The sequence below is a fragment of the Xiphophorus hellerii genome, chromosome 13 (assembly GCF_003331165.1).
Source record: "Xiphophorus hellerii strain 12219 chromosome 13, Xiphophorus_hellerii-4.1, whole genome shotgun sequence".
Taxonomy (NCBI): Eukaryota; Metazoa; Chordata; class Actinopteri; order Cyprinodontiformes; family Poeciliidae; genus Xiphophorus; species Xiphophorus hellerii.
In genome coordinates, this window is record NC_045684.1 from 29,367,570 (window position 1) to 29,391,617 (window position 24,048).

At 39.0% G+C, this 24,048-nt stretch overlaps 1 protein-coding gene across 1 annotated transcript in view; it reads left to right on the plus strand.

The window, feature by feature from the left end:
- Nucleotides 1-24,048, plus strand: part of fam135b (family with sequence similarity 135 member B) — a 65,629-nt gene that overhangs the window by 9,097 nt on the left and 32,484 nt on the right. Inside the window, exons 2-7 of the mRNA XM_032581133.1 lie at nt 3,231-3,327; nt 9,447-9,526; nt 18,630-18,769; nt 21,231-21,301; nt 21,426-21,599; nt 23,307-23,433. Of these exons, the coding sequence (XP_032437024.1) occupies nt 3,251-3,327; nt 9,447-9,526; nt 18,630-18,769; nt 21,231-21,301; nt 21,426-21,599; nt 23,307-23,433 (669 nt within the window). The 5' untranslated portion in view covers nt 3,231-3,250. The remainder of the gene's footprint in view (nt 1-3,230; nt 3,328-9,446; nt 9,527-18,629; nt 18,770-21,230; nt 21,302-21,425; nt 21,600-23,306; nt 23,434-24,048) is intronic.

The following is a 24,048-nucleotide window of genomic DNA, read 5'->3' on the forward strand; positions in this document are numbered from 1 at the left end:
TAATCTTTTCAGCCTTGTTTTCTACTGAAAGTTTATTTCTCTTTTTCTCTCGCAGCCTGATTGAACCACATACAGTATATCTTGACATGTAGGTGATACAGTTTCCTTGCAAATGACCGACAACAGGTTTTTTGTCCTTTAATTAATTTTTAAACACTGTAAAAGCTAATCTTGCATCTTCCTTTGTGACCTAGCAGAGCTTACCCTAAGGTGTGTTCATACTCTAAAGTGAGAATTGAAAATAACTAGCAGACGTTAGTATCAACCACAGATTAATTAAATTGGTCATTTAGAGATATTGTGTTCTGCGTGTTGTGCAAAAACAGCCTCTGTGCAATAGGCACATTTTCAGATTTTGCTTACAATCATCTAACTTGCAATAGAAACATCAAAGCTTACACGCTGTGGTTTGAGTAATATAATATTTTGAGGCATTGGGTTGAGTTGGTATTGGGTTAACCAAGAAAGACATAAAAACCAGGTTAGGTCAGGTTATCTTGTAGGACAAAATTAAATTTACATCTGAGAACGAAAATAGAAATAATTCTCTGTGAATCGTAACGATGACCCTGACTAGGAGTTTAATGATACACAAAACTGAGAACAAGACGGGTCAATATCATCTAAGAAAACTTTGAATTAATGCTGCAGAAGGACTTTTGTCTGCAATTTCATGCTAATATCTTCCACCATAAATTGGAGTTGGCTTCTGCTGTGTGAATTGTACAACGATACAGTGTGCCTCCTCCCACATCTGTTGCTGCACAAGAGTCTCTTTAAGACAGATATGCTTGTTGTTAAACTTCTTTTACTCTTTAAAGAACAGAACTGCAGACAAGTTCAAAAACATCATTCTTGTACATATTTTGTGAAACAGTGACGTTGTCATCCTGCTCCAAACCTTCAAGGCAATAGATCTGTCGTCTCTCCCGTTACTTATCTCATAAGATTTTTGCTGTGCGAATGAAATCACTGAATGATCTTAATGTAGGCTTTAATATTTTGACTAGCTGTTAGCGCTGGTGTAAAGTGTTTTGTGAAGCACCTCGTTGATGCTGAAAAAGCCAGGTGTTGATGCTGTTGTACAGTAAAGCCCCTTCATTATGACAAATCTCTGGTGAAGTAAAACAAATCGTCTCATCTGAAGATCAGCTCTCTGAGCACAGCTATACTTTAGTGAGGTATTCCACTGCCGGGACTATATTTATCTTTATTGGTATGTTATTATGTGCCGCTTCCTTTCGACTTATGACTCCCCTTGTCTGTTTTCGTAGCCTGATGCAGGAACGCTAACCCCATCCTACCGTATTTGTGTGGATTGCATTTCACAGCGTTCAATGAGAGGTTATTTGATAGTCTTTGTTGTAAACACTGTCAGCGTAGGCTGGTTGGAGCTCAGCTTTCAGTGTGTACGTTCTCTAGATGCTGTTGTGTGTGAGGTATAAGAGTTGAAGACAAGGTGTACTGCTAAACAAAATTGTGGTTAGTTTTCCACAGGGAGTAATGATCCCAAGTACACTGACTTCTCAGTGGCGTCATTCTGTTAAGCACATTGAGTGTTTGTCGTTATTTCTCTCAGTCAGATGATGTAAATCTACAAATTCAAGGGCTATTAAGGGATTAATATGAATCAGCTGCGCTTCAGAATGTGACGTGCTACATGTCTGTATGTTCTTACCTCTAAAATTGATTGAATTCAGCTACTCCAATCCCTTCCTATATCCATTCCAAAGTTAGTTACTGATTTGATTAATGATAGCAAATGGAAAAAACTCCCTCTTGTGTTAGCTTTGGAGAGGCTAGTGTCTGTGATTCCTTGACTAGTCACCCACTGAATTGCCTTCTTCCTCTGCTGGCCATTAGCACAAGTTGGCTAGCATTAGCATTTGATTGGTTGCTTCACCTATTTTTGTTAAGGTGAAGCAACTGGCTTCATCCACTGGAGTGCCTTCTTCCTCTGCTGGCCATTAGAGTTGTATAGGCTGGCATTAGCTTCATATAGGCTAGGTTTAGCATTTGTTAGGCTATCTTTAGTGTTGGATAGGCTAGCATTAGTATTGGCATGCCTATACTAATGCTACATATATCAACTGCGTATGACATGTATATGCTACATATATTAGATCCATTGACATGCGTTCTTTTGATCGAGTTTACTGTAATCCAAGGTGACACCAAGTGTAAACATACTGTATTATACAGAGCTAAATATGGCTTCCAATTGAAGCTTCCCATTCAGCAGGCTAATGCTAGCCTAGCCATTCTAATGACCTGAAGAGGACGAAGGCAATCCAGTGGGGGACCAGCCTCTCCACAGCTAACGCAACTGAGTAGCCTACTTCTCATTTGCCAGCGCCGCTCGCTCAGTGGCCGATGTCTAGTCCAATCAGGAGCTAGCTCCAGAATGGAGATAGCGACAAGGAAGTAGCCACAATAGTCTTATTTTTTTCCCGCAGAAACCATGCCATGCTCTGGAATTTAAACGAATGGGTCGCTCTCCGGGGCACAGCATGGCAACATGACACGATGCCACTGGTCCAGATGTAAAACTTTCTTGTTACTAAACAATCAACATGTTTTATAATAAAGTGGATGTTATTGGGATCAGAGTCTCCAAATTTGATGTGGCCTTACCTTAACACCAGGGTTAGGGTTTCCGTTTTCTGAGCAGCTGCATTCAGGCTTTACAGCTCTGTGTCAAAAGCATCGGATACAGCCTGCATGCAGATACACAACTGCTTTTAACTGAATTACTTTTCCAAAGAAATGAGGCACTATTTCAGCAAGATGGAAATGAACCAACAAATCCCTCCACTTTTCTGTGTCTGCGAATAAGGCTTTATGAATAAGTCCTTCTTTCAGTCACTCATTTGTTTAGTCATATCTAGAAAAGAAAGCGATGTCATTACCACATTTGCAAACGGCTGACGTTCTTTGATGCCTATCTTCCATTATGAACACAACACAGAGAAGCTGCCAAGCACACACATCCGTTCTTCCTGACAGAAATAATTAAATCTCATCCCAGAAGTAATAATCAGTGCTACATTAAGAGCAAGGTGTCTATCTTGGGCTCACGTAGTTCTTCTCATTCCCCCGCGATGGATGGTCTGAGTCACACCACCTCAGATGACTGAAGACGTAATGAAGCAAACTAATTTTAGAAGTGCCGTCAGTCATTCTCTACTTTTGCTGTTTGTCTGATCTGTGTCCCGTTCTTCTCTTCTCAGGTGATGAGTGGGACTGTATCATGTCTGAAGTACAGGGAACGCTGGAGTTTTCTGTAGAACTGCACAAGTTTCACAATGTGGATCTGTTTCAGAGGGGGTGAGTGGATTCTGGCTGTTGCCTTTTAAATGTGTCAGAACACCTAACTAGTTGTGAAACGACACACACTACAAGAATGCTAACAGTTTATTTTCATTTCTACAGTGGTAAAAGTTACCAACTGGCTGGTCAAATGGCTATAACTCACATAATGGAGGTGATTAACGTGGCTTGCGGTTTAAGATTAGGTTTGAGGGTTTTAGTTCTGCCGAATAAGAAGAAACCAAAAATTGCAAGAGGTTCTTGCCTACAAAGACCTCGCAAAGACTCCTTTGTTCCACTGCGAACCTAATAGCAACTGGCTTTGGCCACATGTAAACAAGATTTCATGGACATTATGGATAACCTGCTCATTTTTTCTGTGTATTTCAATTTTCTTTTTTGCTTTAAATAGGCACAACATAATGTTTCTTCAAGGGAGTCTCTGAACATTCGGCTGCCAGCATGTTTAGGTGAAAATGTGTGGATTTAATTAGAACACCATCAGCATGTCTCACTAATAAACATACAGTAGTTATTTATTGGTGGCTAGTTGGCTTAGCAACACAGAATGCTTCAGTTTTCTGTCTAATGGGAACCAAAGGAATAAAAACTTAAAAACCTTTTGGATGCATTGGTCATTTATAAGCAGTGTTTTGCTTTTATTTCTATAACTCTTCTATAACTCTGCTAATGACGAAAACACAAATAAATTGTATTTGTATGTAAAGATTTGGATGAGTAATTCTTAGTGGCTCCATGTCTGTATTTATTAAATCGGTATGAGTCACAATGAGATTCTTCTGGTCTGATTTCTTAGAATCAAATTCCACCGTTTCAAGGTAGAACTGTGTGTCTGATGTCACAAACGTGCTGCACTTCATGGCCATGTCTGAGCTGCTCTGCAAGAGAAACACGCTAATAAGTTAGATGGCTTGTGCCAAGAAAGAGAAAAATTTCTAACTAAAAGCAGATTTGTTGAATTCCAGGGTGTTACGGTCCGACCGGTAAGGCACAAGGACAAAGGCATATATAAAAAAATATTTTCTATTTATTTTTCCAAAAATTCTTCACAAAAGACTTCCAACACCAAATCTAAAAAAATATAGCAAAATGGGCCCAAAAGAAATCAACTAAAGCATACCTCACTCAGGATAACGAACCAAAACTGACCCACACAATGAACACACAGGGGAATTTATACACAAAGGCTGGCCTACACAAACCAGGAGGGGTGGGAGAGAACAAACACAAACAATGCATAAACACAAACAACTAATTCTGACTACAACACAACTGTAAAAAACAAAACAACCTATCACCAGAAATGTTTTAACAGTTAGTTATGCTATTAGTAGAGAGAGGCAGATTATTCGACATCAGGTCCTGCTTCCAGCAGCCTGATGGTTTGTTCCACTTCCTGGTTTGCCTTTCAACCAGTCCTCTCCCCCAGCCAGTCCTTCAAACTCTGCAAAAAAAAAAAAAAGTAGATGATTGAAATAAACAAGGTGTTTACTAAATGTGTGCACCCATAATAGTAAACAACCTAATGCCATAACCACCACAAAAAGAGTGAAATTATAAATGTATTGTGTGAGAAATTCTAAATATATTATGTGAAAACATTTAAATAAATACTAACACTGGGGAAAAGATGGAGGAACCTCCACACAGGGGAAGCGGATTCTCTCTTTCTGAATTTGCAGACTTAATGAAATGTAGCTGAATTGTGTTGAGTTATGTATGGAAGATATCAAACATGGGTTTGCAGCAGCTCCAGATATGACTGAGGTATTCATGCATTAAACATCTACCATCTGCCCACCATCTGCTCTAGCTTATATAAACGAATGGATCACCTTCTCAATGTCTGCGTACCTGTGTGAGTCATATAGCAGTAGATACTGACAGCAACTTTTAGGGCAGCTTGTTGCTGCTGGGACAATTGTGAAAATTTGAACCAAAAATTTTGATTATTATGATATGTTGAAAATGACAGTATTAATGTCTGATAACAGATGTTAAAGCAAATGTGTATCTATACTTAGTATGATGTGTTTATTGATCATAAAAAGAAAAGATTTTCCAGTTTGAAACATTGTTGCTGATCCGGGCTGATTTGGCTGTAAACTGCCAAACTCATGTCAACAACAGAATTTTCTGTGGATCTGTTAATGAAGAGAATACAAATAAAATAAAGGAATGTCAGGTGAAACATTATTGATATAGGAAAATCTGTCAACTAACATTCTTGTTCTTTAAATATGGAAAACTTAATGGCTTCTGTTCAAACTATGGCTGCACCGATTCACTTTCTCTCTCTTCTGATACCGATAGCTGAGGTTTGGTATCAGCTGATACTGATACGCTGCAGAAAAACTGCTGAATAGACTTAAAATGATTCTTTTCTTTAAACGAACATAAATGTAGTAAATTATACATTTATTTAATAATGCTGAACTTGTACATTTAAATCCACCAGTAGCTTCACATGCTTTGTCAAACATGTAAAAACAACACAGCTTTAATTTATTCAGTCAGTGCAGTTAGGAGTAAAACAATCAATGTAAAATAAATAGTTAAAAAGCTGAAACTGACAAACTATAGGTTAACTACTTTGGTTAAACATGTAAACATAAACTGCAACAAAACCTCCTTCAAATGGTTCACAAAGTGCAACTAGGGACTCCAAATATAATGTAAAATAAAAAAATAATGCATGACATCGCTCAGAGCACAAATCCTCTGCATAAGCGGTTTTCTGTTGACAACCAGGATGTTAGGTTGACCTTTGACCTTCTAAACATCTAAAACCTGTCAATTTCTGCATGTTGCGTTTACATCAAGCATTGAGAAAGTATTTTAAATGTGCATATGAATGCATCCTTGAACTTCCTTATAGTCAGTTAATCGGAGCAGCTCTTTAATTTACAGCACATCCAACAAAAAAAATTACATACAAACTGGTTCAGGTGAAAGCAAACGAAATGACAACAGAGCAAGTTTTCATTTTCTTTCTCTGGTATTTTATTAGATAAAAAAAGGCATTGTTAATCGCAGCACGACGCATCTGTAAGAAGATTAAAAAAAAAAGTTCCACTGGCTTGTGGCTTCAGCGAAGTAGATTTTTCAAGTCCAAATTAAAAATGCTCAAGCTTCAAGCTCGTCACGATTTAGTGAACTAATATTTCTGCTCCCACAGTCTGCCTCCTTCCCTCAGATAGCAGAGAAGAGTGTCAGCAAGGCTGAGCTCTGGTGGGTTGCAGAATAGTAATGTTTGAGTCTCAGATGTTTCGAGTCTTTGTACTGTGGAACAGAAATTACAGCATTAATCCTAATCCCTCTTCAGGACTGAAGGGCATTGAAGATGTTCAGTTAATGTTGTGCCTTTATGCTGGTTGTTTTTAAAATCCTGGTAAAACAAAATTTCACCTGGTTAGTAAAAAATGATAGGAAGATGTTAGAGATTCTTTCTTTTATTTAGGTTCGAAAGGAAAATACCTATCAGAAGACATTATTGCAGATCTTTCAGAATTTACAGTTCAGAATTGCACTGATAAAAGGGAAACTGACACCTATAAATTATAATTGAGTTGACTGAATGATAATAGAATTCAATGAAATTTAGTGCAGCAGACAGTGAATTGACGTGGCCATGAAAATCTGTCCAAATTTATTCCAGACTGACATTCTCTACTGCTCTACCAAACAGTGAAGCCATGTCTGTGTCCAGAGACAGACCGACCTCACCCGACCTGTCTGAAAAATACAAGTTTTCATATTTCAGTTAGTTCCAAGCATCGATTGTTGGAGTTTGAATTAAAGCAGATATTAACTCTGTAAAGAAAATACATACTGCCACACCTACATTCATTTAAAATACCAGAGAAATATCTTTCACTGAGCTGGCTCGTAAAATCAGGCTACTTAAATAGCATGTTAGTAATGTGAGCAATACAAAACTTACAAATTTGCTCTGTTTCTTTGATAGAAACAGAGCGACGTGACAAAATCAAACCAGAGTGCACCTGGAAATTATCGTTCACTTTATTTTATCATGCGATTAATTGATTTGTTGCTTACTGTAACTGGCCTAACAAGCACCACAACAGTAAATACAAAGTATTACCATGATTTTTTTAGTGCCACATCAGGGCTTGGATTATTTTTTTTTTTTCACTTTCTTGTTTTTTGACGTAAACATAAGAACAGATTTTGTCATAAACACAGGAGACTGGTTGAATTGGTTATGTAATTAAGCGCTAAGTTCACATTTCCAGGCTTAAAGTTGAAAAAAAAAATCTACCGTGGTTCTAAGAAGTTTGAATACTATGACAGAGTTTCAGAGGTTTCTTCCAAACATTGACCTAAATATCTAGTACAGCTGCTTTGCAAATAAAACTTTGTTATGGCTGCAGAATAATAATTTAAAAAGTATGCATCTGATAAATTGCCACCTGTTAATTCTTTCACATTGCAGGACTACACTGGTGTTGTAGTCCTGAAATATATATAATCCAACATAAATTGTCATTAACCTTTATTAGGAACAGTAATTAGCATGCACCAGGTCAAAGAGCAAATCCAACTGAAACAGGGTTTAGATGAGCTTGATGTCAATCATCCCAACATAACATGTTGCAGGTTTATCATCATTGCAAGATCACATGATTAGTGTGTCCATATCATAAAGAACTGTGAAAAAATCAATCAATATATGTTAATTATAGACAAGGCATGGAGTCATAATCAGTGTTTGGTGAAGGTTTTGTTTAAGAAACAGAAAATGTTTTACAAGGGCTTTCATTTTTAACTTTCTTTTTCTTCTTTTTTTTGCGAAAGTAAATTACAAATTGCATTTCCATGCAACTAAATTAAAAATTGGCAAAACATCCACCATCGTCAGATTTATTTTTTGTTTGTCTTTTGTTGCTGGAACAGCAACAATAGTATTCCATCTGTGTTTCTGGTGAACTAAAGGTTCATAAGTAATCATCGGTACATATTCCTGTTACACTGTTATCTGTAGATGTTTGTATTTAGCCTGCAAATAATTAACGCTTCGTGGATGGGGCCCAAATTACAATCTAACAGAGAATGTTCAGGTATTTACTTCCCTAATTAGTGAGCACACAGTGTACATGTGCAGAGACGCACTCAAAAGACTGTACTTGCAGTATAGTTAGTGTTGACTCATGGGGCTGGATACAAATGTTCAAAAGATTTCTATTTGTAAAACAAAAAAGTGTCTTCATTCTTCCTCTTCAGAATTATTCTATTACTTCCTACTGATATGTCTCATAAAATCAAATGAAATATATAAAACTTTGGAATTGTAATCTATCAAACCGTGGAAGTGTTTAAGGAGTAGGGTTAGGGTAATATTAGGTTGACTGCAGTTGAATTTTTTATATTTTCATAATATCATGTAAACAAAATCTAAATGTTACATTCAGCCCTTTTAAACACTTATCAGGGTGTCTATAATTAAAAGCATTAACTTTTTTTTTTTTTTTTTTAGCAGTTAGCACACAAATGAAACATTAAATGAAATAACAGGCTTTCTCTTACATTCAGATTTCTGGATGTAAGAGAAATGGTACATAATGACATGTCTAATATAATAATAATATAATATAATAATATAATTCAATTTTTAAGTTGAATTTAAGCTCTCTGTAGAAAAGAAAAAAAGTAAAGTAAGCTAATGTATTAGTCTATTTCTCCAATCCATGTCTTAGCTTGATTGTGTCTTAGATGCTACAGTGTCCCACTTCAATAACCCACATTCTCACCAAATTTCACATTTTTGATACTGAAATATTCTAAATCCAGTATCAAAAATGGAGAAGTATATCACACTCCACATTATTGGTACTACTTCACATTTTGAAGCTGGAATATGGCTGAATCCAGCATTTCAGAGGGCCAGAGGGTTAGCATTCAGCTAAATGCCACTCTAGCCAAAAAAAAAAAAGCAAAGGTAGTTTTCAGCTTTTTTTTACTACCAAAATCTACATAAATTTGTATGTAAAATGTTAGTTGAAAACTGGGACAATTCTTGGTGTTCCTTATCAAAAGGAAGCGTCTAGGTCTGTTTTTAATGTATTTTTAACTGTCGGGTTTTTGTGTCTTCTCAGCTTCTACCAGATACGAGCAGCACTGAAAGTCTCACCTCGAGTTCCCCACAGGTTGACCGTGACAACAACTGACAATGCAGGTGAGCCAACATTTTGTACTTTTCTCTTCACATGCACACATGCGTGCGCACCCCTGCACGCACACACACCCTCCCTCACACACATGAGGGATGCTCTCTGAGTTAGCTCCCAGTTTGATATTTGTAATAGTTTTGCTTAATAGAGACAACAAAAAGGATTAAGCTGGTTTGAACCTGTTGGTGCTGATAATTGTATATTACTTGTGAGTTGTTTTGAACATTTTTAAGGTTCTTTAGTGTTCTGTGTCTCATTTTGGGTATTTAGCTAACTAACATAGCTTTGTACTGCATGGCAGTAATGCTAGCTGCCTTTGAGTTGACATTCTCTCTTCCTGGTTTAATTTTGTGTTTGGTTGGCATTTTCTAAAGTGACTTTTCAGTGGGGTTGTTATGGAAATGAACATACAACTTACTCATGGTACAGATTTGTGTGGAAAAAAAGCTGACAAGCTGTCAGCTTTGAAATATAGGCTCATTTTTGTTGAACTGACTACATAGATAGATAGATAGATAGATAGATAGATAGATAGATAGATAGATAGATAGATAGATAGATAATCACACACACATATATGTGTGTGTGTGTATATATGTACAGTACAGACCAAAAGTTTGGACACAACTGTGTGTCCAAACTTTTGGTCTGTGGCTCTGAGCTTCTCACCCTATCTCTAAGGGAGAGCCCAGCCACCCTGCGGAGAAAACCCATTTCGGCCGCTATCTGCGATCTCGTTCTTTCGGTCATGACCCAAAGCTCATGACCATAGATGAGGGTGGGAACGTAGATCGACCGGTAAATCGAGAGCTTCGCTTTTTGGCTCAGCTCTCTCTTCACCACGACGGACCGGTACAGCGCCCGCTTGCCGGCAGACGCTGCACCAATCCGCCTGTCGATCTCCCGCTCCCTTCTTCCCCCATTTGTGAACAAGATCCCGAGATACTTGAACTCCTCCACCTGGGGCAGGACACCCCCCTGACCCGGAGAAGGCACTCTACCCTTTTCCGGCTCAAGATCATGATGGCCTCGGATTTGGAGGCACTGATCCTCATCCCGGCCGCTTCACACTCGGCTGCGAACCGCTCCAGCGAGAGCTGCAGATCACGACCCGATGAAGCCAGAAGGACCACATCGTCTGCAAAAAGCAGAGATGAGATCCTAAGGCCACCAAATCGGATCCCCTCAACACCTTGGCTGCGCCTAGAAATTCTGTCCATGAAAGTGATGAACAGAATCGTTGACAAAGGGCAGCCCTGGCGGAGTCCAACTCTCACTGGAAACGAGCCCGACTTACTGCCGGCAATGCGGACCAGACTCTGACACCGGTCATACAGGGACCTGACAGCCCGTATCAAAGGGCCCGGTACCCCATACTCCCGGAGAACCCCCCACAGGGCTCCCCGAGGGACACGGTCGAACGCCTTCTCCAAGTCCACAAAACACATGTAGACTGGTTGGGCGAACTCCCATGCACCCTCCAGGACACTGCTGCGGGTGTAGAGCTGGTCCAGTGTTCCACGACCAGGACGAAAACCACACTGCTCTTCCTGAATCCGAGGTTCGACTATCTGACGGACCCTCCTCTCCAGGACCCCTGAATAGACCTTGCCAGGGAGGCTTAAGAGTGTGACCCCTCTATAATTGGAGCACACCCTCCGGTCCCCCTCTTTGAACAGGGGGACCACCACCCCAGTCTGCCAATCCAGGAGAACTGCCCCCGATGTCCATGCAATATTGCAGAGTCGGGTCAGCCAACACAACCCTACAACATCCAGAGCCTTAAGGAACTCCGGGCGGATCTCATCCACCGCCGGAGCCTTGCCACCGAGGAGCTTCTTAACCACCTCGGCGACCTCGTCCCCAGAGATTGGAGAGCCCAACCCAGAGTCCCCAGACTCAGCTTCTTCAATGGAAGGCATGTTGGTGGGATTGAGGAGGTCTTCGAAGTACTCTGCCCACCGGCCCACAACGTCCCGAGTAGAGGTCAGCAGCACACCATCCCCACTATAAACAGTGTTGGTGCCGTACTGCTTCCCCCCCTGAGACGCCGGATGGTGGACCAGAATCGCCTCGAAGCCGTACGGAAGTCTTTCTCCATGGCCTCTCCGAACTCCTGTGTGTGTGTGATGTGTGATTAATAAGTATATTAAAAAAATAAACCCATATTCTGTGTCTCTGGTATAAATAAGGTTGATCTAATGAAATAGATTAACTCCTGGTCTTTTTGAATGTATAAGTGACAGTTTAATAGAAAAGAACAAATTTTTTAAATCAGATTTATAATTAAAACGGTTTACAATTACCATGAAATAGATGTAATTTACACTGTACTACAACAAATAAATCATTTAAATTTTACAATATTGGCATTTTTGGAGATGTGGAAATCTCTCTAATCTCTCTAGAAAGGATGCTATCATGAAATATTTTAAATTTCAAAGGATTTATTTGTTGGGTTGTCGTCTAGTTTGTAAACACAAGGAAGGTTAGGGTTATTATAGTTTAATCAACAAAATGTTCATTTTGCAGAAAAAGACTTTTACTGGAGAAATATCACTCAAAAAAATGTTAAAAATTACAACTAAATCTGAAATCCTCTGAGATAAATTGCACAACAAGGCGCAGCATCTTTAACAAGCGGCACAAATTTTCTCGCACTATTGCGAGACAGAAGGCAAACAGGAAGGAGAGGATCTGCAGCGAAGATGTAGAGAAAAAAGAAAGTACTCCATGTAGAGAATGAGGGAACGATTCAACAGGAGGAGGAACGCTGAAAACAATAATAAAGTTAATTTACTCCATATTAAATTCTTGTTTTTTTTGTTCAGTTTATTTCAGTCATCCTTTACATAAGAATTTGTATTTCATTACAAGAATATTGCCATAATATTAGCACAAAAAAGATGCAATTTTACCATAACGCCTTAAAATTAAGTAATTTTAATGAGGAAAAAGCTTCTGATGTGACTTTCAAAAATACACTCTACTGATAAAGAGTTAATTTGACACTAATGTGTTAAAAGATGAAGTATTTTCTTATTTATAAAACTTCACAACATGCTCAACATTCCCCATCATAAGTTTTAGTTATTTTTTGCGTTGAGTTTTCATAAAAGTATTACCGAGTTCTCCTAATACTGGGACTGCTTTCTCGTAATAAAACAAAAAATAATGGTCTGGCTATAATATTTCATCTTAACGTTGAAATAAATAAATAGAAGACGTGACACATTTGTCAAACAAGATAGCAGGTGAAAAATAAATCCAGGTTTTTCAAAAATGTAAACTTCAAATCTTGTAAAACAATGTATCAAACAGAAGGCCCGTGGGCCAAATCTGGCCCTCTGCAGCTTTTATGGGGTCCTCTATACTGCAAATTACATCAAGAGGTTCCTCCAGTTGTTCGCAAATAAGCAAAATTCACACAAAATCAATATTTTTTCTGATTTTACTGCAAATGTTTCTCAAAATTAATACAAAAACATTGGGTTTAAGTCAGTGCTGCCTCACCTTTACTTGATGTCAAGTTATAGGGTGTGATCAATACAGCAAGTAGTAAAATGTGACTTTTAATATCATACATTAGCGCAAGTATTGTAAAAGTTCCTTGCAAACATTTCTAAATCAGCACCATAAAATCTGTAATTTTTAAAGCAAAAATTACAAAAAACATTCACAAAATCCTGGAGAGACTGATCAGTGTGGAAAGATGTTAAATATAATTTAATTTTAAGAAACACTTATTGAATGCAGAAACAAAGAGCTGTTTATTAATATTTTAAGAGTTTAATGGGTTTTATCAATATATTCTGGCGTAACCGGCCCTTTAAGAGCATTCAGATTTTTAATATGGCTCAAAATGAAAATGAGTTTGACACCCGACATAGATGAAGCTTTTGAGTCTACCTTTAAAACAAACTTTCTGACAAATAAAAAAGTGGTTTAATTAATTGCTGCTACTGGTGACACAATGCACTCTCACACATACTTTCACATTTCTTCAAATTATCAAAGGTAATTTTTAAAATGTTTTTACCTCAAAAGGCCTTCAACTTATTGAAATCAAGTCCTTAGTATAACTATGTAAAAAACACACACACACACACCCACACACACACACACAAACAACCCAACAAGTTTAATCCACTTCATTATTTTTTTCTAAGTCAACATTGTGATTCACAATATACCCAAAAATTCACTGGACTTAGTTTCATAGAATGCTAGCAAAGCCTTGATCAAAGTCAAGTTATATTCACTCATCTTTTTCAACTAAATACAATGTTACAATTTACAATGCAGGCAGATGATTTTATTACAAGTATCAATATGTAATATGTAATTGATTTCTCCTTTCTGAAATCCGACACAATAAATAAGATCTTAAAACTACTAATTACATCATAACTGATGATTGTAAATTTGAAAAATTCCACCTACCCTCATTTCGACAAAAATCATTATAGCAATAAATCTATTTTAATAAACCTGAAATCCTGTTTATGTTTATCTGAAAGCTGCATTTCCTTCTGCCGAAACGTGGCAGTAGTAGCAGAAAGAACAGCTACAGAATGAGCTGGCACTCAGGGGAAGCTGCACATTCAGGTAATAAGTCATCCTGACATATTGTTGGTGTAAAAAAAAAAAAAATCGATCGTCATCTGGTCGCAAAATCAAGTAGGTCTGAGTAAATGGACTAAGGTTTTTTTTATTTCTCTTAAATCAGCATGTTTTTCACATCCACTACAGCAGCTTGTGTTCCAGTAAGGATCAGAGGGAAGGCTGCAGCCGTCCTCTCCTCCACAGATCCCCACACAAGGTCACGCATTAGGCAGCGCACGCCTCTCACGCTGAATTCTGAACTTAAATGCACCAATCGGCTCTCCAGCCACGGAAATGGATTAAGCATCCACACTCACACCGGAAATAATCCAGCGTGATGTTTCTGGGGGGTAAAAAGAAAAAAGAGGGATTTTGTGTGAAGGATTTATTTTTTTCCACTACCGAGTCATTTGATTTGTGTTCACCAGGGTATCGAGTGTTTAAATAGTAAGTGATGCGCTACCTCTCCTAGGACGGACTGGGTGTTTTCCTTGCATTGGCGTAATAAAGAGCGGCTGTAGGTGAAGAGTCTGCCGGCGGCTGTAAGGAGATTATTTCCAGTGGAGAATCGCTGACTGGTTTTTAACGTCGCGCGCCGCGTCCTCGGAGCCTTTTAGAGCAGTGGGAAGCTGAACCGTCAGAACCCGGCCGGGTTTGATGGTAGCGCGGAAACAAACGTGCCAACATTTCCAACTGCTGTAAAAATAAATCACAACGCAGTACTCAGAACCAGAATCATGGTTTGATGGGATCAGGATTTGCAGAGCATTGAAGGGAAGGTAGAGTGGATATAAAATCTTCACTCATCCCCGTTAAAATTTAAGTTATTTTTCAAACACAAATGTGAGACAAATTAAGATAAATAAAAAATAATAACCTGAACCCATGTGTTTGGAAAGTTGTTTACACTCTTAAACTTTAAATCCTTTTATTTCAGTAACTCACTAACATATCATATAAATGAATTGCACACAAATCAATGTTTTCAAGTCTTCATTTCTCTTAATTATGAGGCTTTTTCACTTGAAAACACAACATGTAAGATTGGAATATTACATCAGATCAATGAAAAAATACCTAACTCTCCCTTAGTCTTTCAAAAAGAGAAAGTTTTTCTTTACTTTTTTGGTTTTACAATTAAGCTGAACAGGTAATGGATCACATTGAAGGTGGAAATTGCCATGACGATGTTTATTTTGGTCAAGGCCTGATTATTTATTGCATCGTTTATCGTTTATCATTTATCATTTATTAAGATAAATTTCTTACCATGACAAGAATTTCTGATTTGTCGTTGTCATGATAAATTCCAAATATGTTTGTTTAAAACCCATCAGAATTGGCTCTGCTGTTGGGATTGTTTTACTTATATTTCCACAGTGAGAATATCAATAAACTTTAAAAATATGGTTAAATACAGAAACACTGTGCAGTTTGGTGATACAAATCATACTTCTTCATGTGACTGACATGCTAAAGAAGCGTATTTCAAGTTGTTTTTTCAAGAGCAGTGTTTGTCCTTGTGGGCCTTTGATTGCCGTTTCATACAGTCACATCCATACAGTTACAGGAAAAAAGAGGTAATAGATAGTTCTTATGAACATTTTTATTGTTATCACAATAACACCACAAAATATCGTGATAAAACCAAATCAAGCCCACCCAGCTGAAGTAGCAGCTCCATCATGCTCCGGCTGATGGCGCAGCCGACAGCGAGCCTACGCATTTATTTTGACAGTAGGATTGTGATCCTTGTCTCTGGAACACGTCCACTGATGTCACGGCTTCCTGTCACGCTTGGCACACGATGCGTCGACCCTCGCTTCGCTTCGGATGATCAAAGGCTCCAACCGAGTGTGTGTGGGTGTCCTGGCTTACCCGTTGGTTTCAGAATCGGGCCATCTGTCGGCCCAACATGGCCGCCTCTTGCGTAATCCTACCACTCAGCCTCATGGAAGCCCCCAGTGTGACCCCCATCAGCCCTGTCAAGTGCTGCCTGACGCGTTCCAGGATCCACATCTGCAGGAGTCCAATTCGTTGAGTAACCGAAGAGTCGCACTGCAAAAACACAAAATATTACAAAGTAAAATTTTTTGCTCTAGTTTTTAGTTCACATATATTGGTAAACTTGAAATAAGACAAAAAAAACTTACAAGTGACTTTTCAGCAACACACATGTGCTTGTTTTAGGTAAATCCTTGACATTGATGAAAAAAGTGTCCGATTATTTCACTTATTACATGAGGAAAATGTCTCGATATAAGTGAAGTTATCTGACACTTTTTCATCAATATTAAAGTTGCTGACAAGTTACTTGTAACTTAAAGTTTTGTCTTATTTCAAGTGTACTGAGATATCTGCATTAGAAACCAGGCCAAAAACAATAAAATAATGATAAGATTTTGTCTTTTTGCAGTGAATATAGACGTATTTTCTGCTAAAGTAAAACCACACCAGCTCCAGATAAAATAAGCATGAAGTCACTAGCTTCACTTCCTATTAACTTAAGCATACATAGTAACGGAGTACAGTGTCTCTTTTGCTCTCTCAATACTAATACATTTATTTATTTAATACCTAATAATTTCTTTTGAGGGAAACGGTTAAAGGGATAGTTTTTTTTTTGAAGTGGAATTAAAATTCCTCAGTATTTTCCCATCAGAAATGTTTTTTTCTTGACCTTTATGGGCTTTTGTAAATAAAATCAATTTCTTTATTAGTTTTTTGGGGTTTTTTTTGTTTAGTTTAGTTTTTTCAGTATTTTGTGGTTCTAAAACTTAGCTTTGTCCTCGTGTTAGTTCCGTCAGTCTCATTATTTGTGTTTTAGTTTTGTTGCTTCCTGTTTTTATTGTTTAGATTTCAGTTCCAGACTCATTCCTCGTTTTCCCTCTGTCAATCAGAAGGGAGCAGGTATGTTGCCTCTACCTGCTCCCTTCCTCAGCTGCACCTACTCACCTGTAATTAGCTCCTCTGGTCCCTCTTTCGCAGTATTTAACGTCTTTAGGTTGCTTTATTTCTCACTGGCTCCTTTATTTCTTACAGCTGTATGCTGTAAATTTTTTTCACACATTAAAGTGTCATTTTTCCACTTGGTCTCTGTGCTAAGGTCCTCCATGTTCTCTTGTATCAAGAGAAAATCTGCTTTTTTCCTCAGCAGATAATGTAGATCAAGACTCACTCACCCCTCAGCGAATGGAATGTGTGAGATTAGCATTTAGTGCATTAATGAAAAGAATTTCATCAAGTGCACAGAAGAAGCACTAGGGGAAAAAAAAGTCATAGATTCTGAAAAAAAGAAGACATTTCAGAAAATCTCCACTGCAGTGACAGAGCTGAATTCTCAGCTTTGACACGACCACAGAGTCTTTGACATGCGGCGCTGCTGCACATCAATGCTCCTGACTCGCGCTGCTTGATGCTGCAGGTAAAGCGACAGGCTTTGTGGAGAGGAGGCCTGCGGAGAGGGGCAGAGTGAGAACGGGACGGAAAAGGGCAAAAGCTCAGCGGGGGGATTACTGAGACTCACAGCTGGAAGCAAGGTTTTTTTTTCTTTCTTCAGCTGGAGTTGAGAAGGAAAAGATGTAAACAGCAACAGTGTTATCAGAAATGTCAAATATAAGATCAGTTTAAAGGGACGGTATGTTATAATTGTATCCCCTCATCAAAAACCGACCTGGAGTGCTGCTTTGATTTTTTTTGAGAAATCCTTTAATCTCCATGGCAAAACAACTTGGTGGACCTAGCTTCGCCTTCGAGGACAAAGCTCCTCCTCAGAGCTGCAGTTTACAAGTTTCCGCCTCACAGAGCAGCCCTCCCCCGCAACTCCCCCTTTCAGCTCCTTCAGACTAGCCAGCAGCTATTAGCAAACACCTGGTGAATCTGGGCATCTGCTGAGCTCATTATAGGAGCTACTGCTCAGTGCAACGCTGGTAAAAACGTTGTTAAAGGGTTGTGATGACTTCCTGAAGGCGGAGATTCAGAAAGAGCAGGAATTTTAAAGAGACTGAGGCCCAATTTCAACCGGGTTCAACGATCTGCCTCCTGGAATTGATGTGCTTTAATTGACATGCGTGTTAAATTTCTGACTCCCAAAATGTTTGCCAATTTCAAGGCGTTAAATTGCAAAGTCATATTTATTTTAAGACTTATTTGATATATAGAGCATATTTTTAGAACAACTGATAATACCATAGTGACATAATTGTTCTATAAAACGGCGCTATGTGCCTGGAAAACACATAAGACTTCTAGTTTAAAGCAAAAGGAGACACCATTTGGACAGTATTTTGTACAAAATGACCTTTCAATAAACTTTGGCAGATTATAAATGAAATATTCTGCCATCTTTTTTACAACTAGTTAGTTGTAACAGGGCTGATCGGTACATTTCTAATATGTAAAATGTGAACTGTGCACACTGACAGTTGCCCTTGAGCGAGCTAACAATTATCCTGCAGCAGTAAGCTGCTAATTATTGTGCCGTTTGGTTGTGTCCTACACCAGGAGAGTGCAGCTTCAGCTCCACGGGGGTGTACGACGGCAGCGTCTTCAGCCGGATAGTTCAGATCCTCTACAGAAACGAGGAGATTGATGTCAACGACTGCATGATCTTCAAAGTCCACCTACTACTGGATGGAGAAAGGGTGAGTCACACTGGGTGATATTATCTGTACAAAAACCACTTAATTTTCCAGTTAAAGTAGAATTTTAAATGGTGAATATATACAGCACAGCAGTTAAAACAATTACATCGTAGTTTTCTTCCTCAGTCGGACCCTGTGGTCCTGAGAAAACATTAAAAAGTCATTATTAAATGTTCTTCAGCTTTCAGTGGACTCCTGCTTAACATTGTGATGAAGGAACAAATACAGTTAGTATTCACTAACGGTGCTTTCTACTGTGTCCTCATTAGGCCACAAAGGCTTTCTTCCGTTTACATTCCACTTAGGGTGTAGCAGTAAATGTTACAATAGAAATGTCTTTCAGCCTGACACACTAATTACAGGATTTTATCACAATCTGCGTTTCCATTCACCTTAAAATTGTTCAAATCGGCTTTACGAAAATAAATTATTTTAATAGAAACTCAGCAATTTCGTAAAAACTCACATTTTTCAATGGAAAGGTTTATTTTTTATATTAGTGTATTTCTCAGAACTGCATTTAAACACTTTGCCAGTGACTTCGTTTCGTATCTGTTTCTGGATTTCTTTAGATTTGTGTGTTTTTTTTCATATTTGAGCTCATTTGACTCGCTTCATGATGTCAGATCAGCTCCTGTGTGAGTTTTTGTAGCAGCAAGTACTCGGGAATGAGTGTGGCCAGCGATAGTTAAATTATTTAATAAGGGGGACAATTAATTGGTCTGAATAGCTTATGTCCATTGAAAAAAAATTATTATTTTGAAAACAGATTTCTGTATTGTAAGTATATTTGTCCAATATTAAAATGTGCTAAATGTAACAAACAGAGAAATACAACAACAAAGCACAGCACTATAGAGATACACTGAAAAAAGAGAATGCCGTTAAAAAATGTGATTAGTTATTGATGTGGCAATGAAAGCATCACTAAAGATAAATAGCTTCTTGTTGTGTAAATAGAAATGAAGGTCCTTGTACTGGATTAAGATCAGCAAACTGATTGGTGGGTTATCTTTTTAAAAAGTGATGTGCAGTAATAATTAATGTGATTATCATGACATACTTAAGGTTGGATCTGAACCTACTATCATAGTGATTAATTGTCAAACATAAAATCCTTCAAAATATTTTGACTTTAATTGTTATGATGATGAAATTAGAGGGAGGAAGTCAATACTGGGGAAAAGCACAGCAAAGCTGCAGGCTATCAAAGCTAATCTGCTGTCTAAATGAGCGCTGCCCTTTATTATTACTAAGAGACCCATCACCCACTTCGAGGATCAGTGGGTTCAGCGATCTGCCTCCTGGAAGTGATACCCTTCAGCTGACATGCATGTTAATTGTCCGTGTCCCAGAATGGCCGATACGGCTCAAATGACCATCTGTGTAAACCTGGCCGACAGCTATCGATGTGCTGTCCTTTCCGTTTTCACCGGGGGTTCATCCTGGAGGATCGAACCCGGCCCGCGTTTGAGAGAAGGTAGCCATCTTCTGTGACAGCCAGGGCAGCTAGGTGCTACTTAGATCTAATCATCCGTTAGATCCCCCGCTGCTGGCGCATTAACCCTTTCCTTCCATGATTGATACAGCTTCCCTGGTTCTCTTGAAACACTTCTAATTTTAGGAGATTTCATCAAATGTGGAAGTTTAAGTGGAGGTTCAGATACGTGTAAGGGACCTCCTGAGAGCTTCCCACTCATTAACCTTCCGGGGGTCATCTGCTGCTCACAGCCACAGAGAGCACAGACACAAATAGCCCTTCATTTCCCCTGCGGACACACGAACGTACGCTTGATCAATCTAACCTTCGATGTTAGGCACAACGGAAAACATTTGTACTTTTACTGTGCTGAGATACAAACAAGAAAAACCTTTTTTTTCTTTAAAGTAGTGCTACTTCCATAGTTGATACTATACTATAATAGTTTGTTCACTGTAGAAACAGTTTTTTATTTAACATTTTATATATTAGGCCAACACAATGTAATTGTGAAGGAGTGTATTTACTGTGTTACCTCTAAATACAGTCATATTTAATGAATTAGAATAGGCGTTCCAATTGAAATTGATGCGTTTTGAAAATATTAACCTTTAGTCACGTACTAAACTTATATTTAATTAAACCCACATTTCTGTATTAAAAATATATTTTTTTATTGGTCTAATGTAATATTCTAATCTTAAATGTGTTTTTATAATCTAGCGGAAAATCATAATTTTTAGAAAAAAAAGCTGAAAACATCAGCCTCTGTATGAAATTCATCACAATAAATGATAAATGAAACAATAAATGCCTTCACCTGATGTGACAAAGCAAGTTTGGCCAACCAGAAAGGCACGTTTCTTTGTGTTAAGTAAAAAAGGTGCAATCATGGTGGTCAACTTGATAACAAATAATTTATTCATTATGTCTCATGATTGAGTGACATCATGCATGAATATCATTTTGTGGGTTTTGCAGTTGGAGGAAGCCTTGAGTGAGGTGGACTTCCAGTTGAAGTTGGATCTTCACTTCACAGACAATGAGCAACAGTAGGTTTTTCTGTTTACTTGGTTAAAACTTGTGGTTTTTGGTGATAGCGGGCTAAGAAAAGTATTAAATACTGAAATATTTTTTGTTCCCTTCTACTCCGTCCACCATCTATAATCTCTCCAGGTTGGCAGAGATAGTGACAGTCCCGTTGATCAGCAGTCGGACTCTGAGGCTCCACTTCCATCCGCGGCGAGGCCTTCACCATCACGTCCCCGTCATGTTTGACTACTTCCACTTGTCTGTCATTTCTGTCTCCGTGCACGCCTCACTGGTTGCCTTACACCAACCGCTAATCAGGTAGAGTTTAATTACGGTTTGCAAACATTTTACAAAAAGTGCAACAAAAGCAAAAATGGACTCTCACGATTTGAGCCGACAGTGGGTATGTAAATGATTTCATAAGCACAGAGGTGTTATTTCAGTGGAGCCATCACCAGAGGTCGTGACCAAGCATCCAACAGTTAGTCTAAGCAGGAAGTGAAGGTGACTGGGCGTTGGGGTTCCCTCATAAAAAGGCGTCAGCCTGCACTGCCTGATGGAGTCTGAAGCGAGCAGCATTTTGGGTTTGGACAATTGCTCAGCATGTGGGTTGGTTTAACATTGGAACCAGTTGGAATGTCTGGAAACCAGGAAGACAGGAGAGACCACACCAATAGTATTGTCAGTCTTAGTCTTAGTGTTTGGTTCTTGCCAGACTACAGCATACGGTGTCATTAACGCCAAGGAAGGGATGGCTGCTTTTGGAACGATGCGCCGCACAGGAAGCAGGTGTTCCAGGTTCAACCACAAATCATAGTTCTAAATTAATACAAAAGAGCATCATTAGCAAACCTGGAGGTCACCTCTTGTAGTGATTTTAGGAGTTCTGATGGGTTTTAAGGTGTTGCTTGGCCAGCCACCCCCATCTTTCACAAGTTTAATATTTCAGTGACCTCATTTCAGCCTAGTTTTAACCAAGTGTGGACCAACCAGCAACCACTGTCTCAGTCCGTTCCTCACCAAATTACTGCTCACACCCTTTCTCAAAGGATCGTCACACGCCACCGACAAGAGAACACCAGTTCATCCGTACTGCCAGCTCCATTGCTTGTTTACTCCTCATCACTCAAATACATTCAGATCACATTTGGTCGAGTGCTTCAGTCATTTTGGTCACTGCGTATGTTTTAATGTGATGAAGTCTCCTGTCACCTACTGTATCTGTTTTTGAAGGTACAGCTGCTAGACAGAAAGCTACACATGAGCAGTGAGATAAGTACCACTCAGCAGTGTGATGTCAAGTGGTCACAATCTGTCTCCTTTTGGATGTAAACAGTGAGTTAGTAATGGGCAGCCGACCTTGTAAATTGTAGAATTATGCTATGTTTCTTTGTATTTTCTGTTAAAGACACCAAAGAAATTGGGTTTGAGAACCCAAACAGGATTCCTGTATGACAGCTATAAAAAAACTAATAAGTTCTTAACAGAAATGACATTCGGGGGTTTAAAGGAGTTAAAATTCAGATTTCTTGTGCCAACCAATAGAGGAATTGATAATGGAAGCAGGCATGCTGGCACAAGATGATTTTAGAAGTGAAATGCTTAAAATGCAGATGGCAGGGTACTGAATTTGAAGTTTATCTAATCAGAAACAATATCATTATGTTTGCTTCTTCCAAAACACACACACACACACGCGCGCACAAACACTTACATGTTTACGTGGCTATCTTTGTGGGGACTTTCCATTGACTTCCATTCATTTCTACAGTCTAAACTTTACCCTTAACCTAACCCTAACCATTACATACCTAACTCTAATCAAAACTCAATTCACACCTTAGTCCTAAATCTAACCCCTGAAAAAACAGTGTTTCTCCTTGTGGGTCCCTACAAGGAGCAGTGGGTCCCCTCAATGTAGTATGTGTCAGGAAAATGGTCCCCACAATGTATTACAAACAAACACACACACACGTACACACCCACTGCCGGTCCATTCATGTGTCCGCTCCCTTCCCTCCCCAGCTTTGCGCGCACGGGGAAGGGCACCTGGCTGGGGAAAGGCTCGCCTGAGAGCGTGAGCGACCCGTCTGCTGTGTCTGTGGAGAACCTGGTGTTCGGAGCTGGCTACTGCAAGCCTGTCATCTCTGAGGTATGTTTACCTTTCGCAGAAAAGTCAAAGCTAATTTTGTCTCACTCAACACAACATGTCGTCCCCAGTCTGCTAGGTATTCCACTGCCTGTCTCTTTTAAAGGCATTAAACAAAATGCCTAACAATGACATAAACGTGACAGTTTTGGAACTTGGTTTCTGACTTGAGTGCATCATCCTGATTTAGATTACATATTCTGCTCCGGTTTCCTCCTCTGAATCTGCTATTGCTTGGGCTCTGAAGTTCGACTGAGTGATTACCACTGTGGAGCAATGTGTCTGAGCATAATGTTAGAGTAACCCACATGTCTCAGCATGCATGCATGGCCATCTGAAACTGATGGTAGCCATCAACGGGGAGCATGCAGTAGTGTGACAGGCTTCTGTGGCACATGTCTGCTGTGAATATTTAAAATTTTTATACACTTGCTGTATCTATAGCAATTATGCAGTCTAGTTGCCTACTTCCTGGTTGGTAACTGGACAGACCACACACTATGGCAATAAAAAAACCTTAGGTATAACAGGTTTGGTCATACATTGTGTTGTCAAGCCACATGGCAGAAGCAGCGTTGTTCTCCGGACGTTTAATGGTGTTTCACTCATTGGCCCACA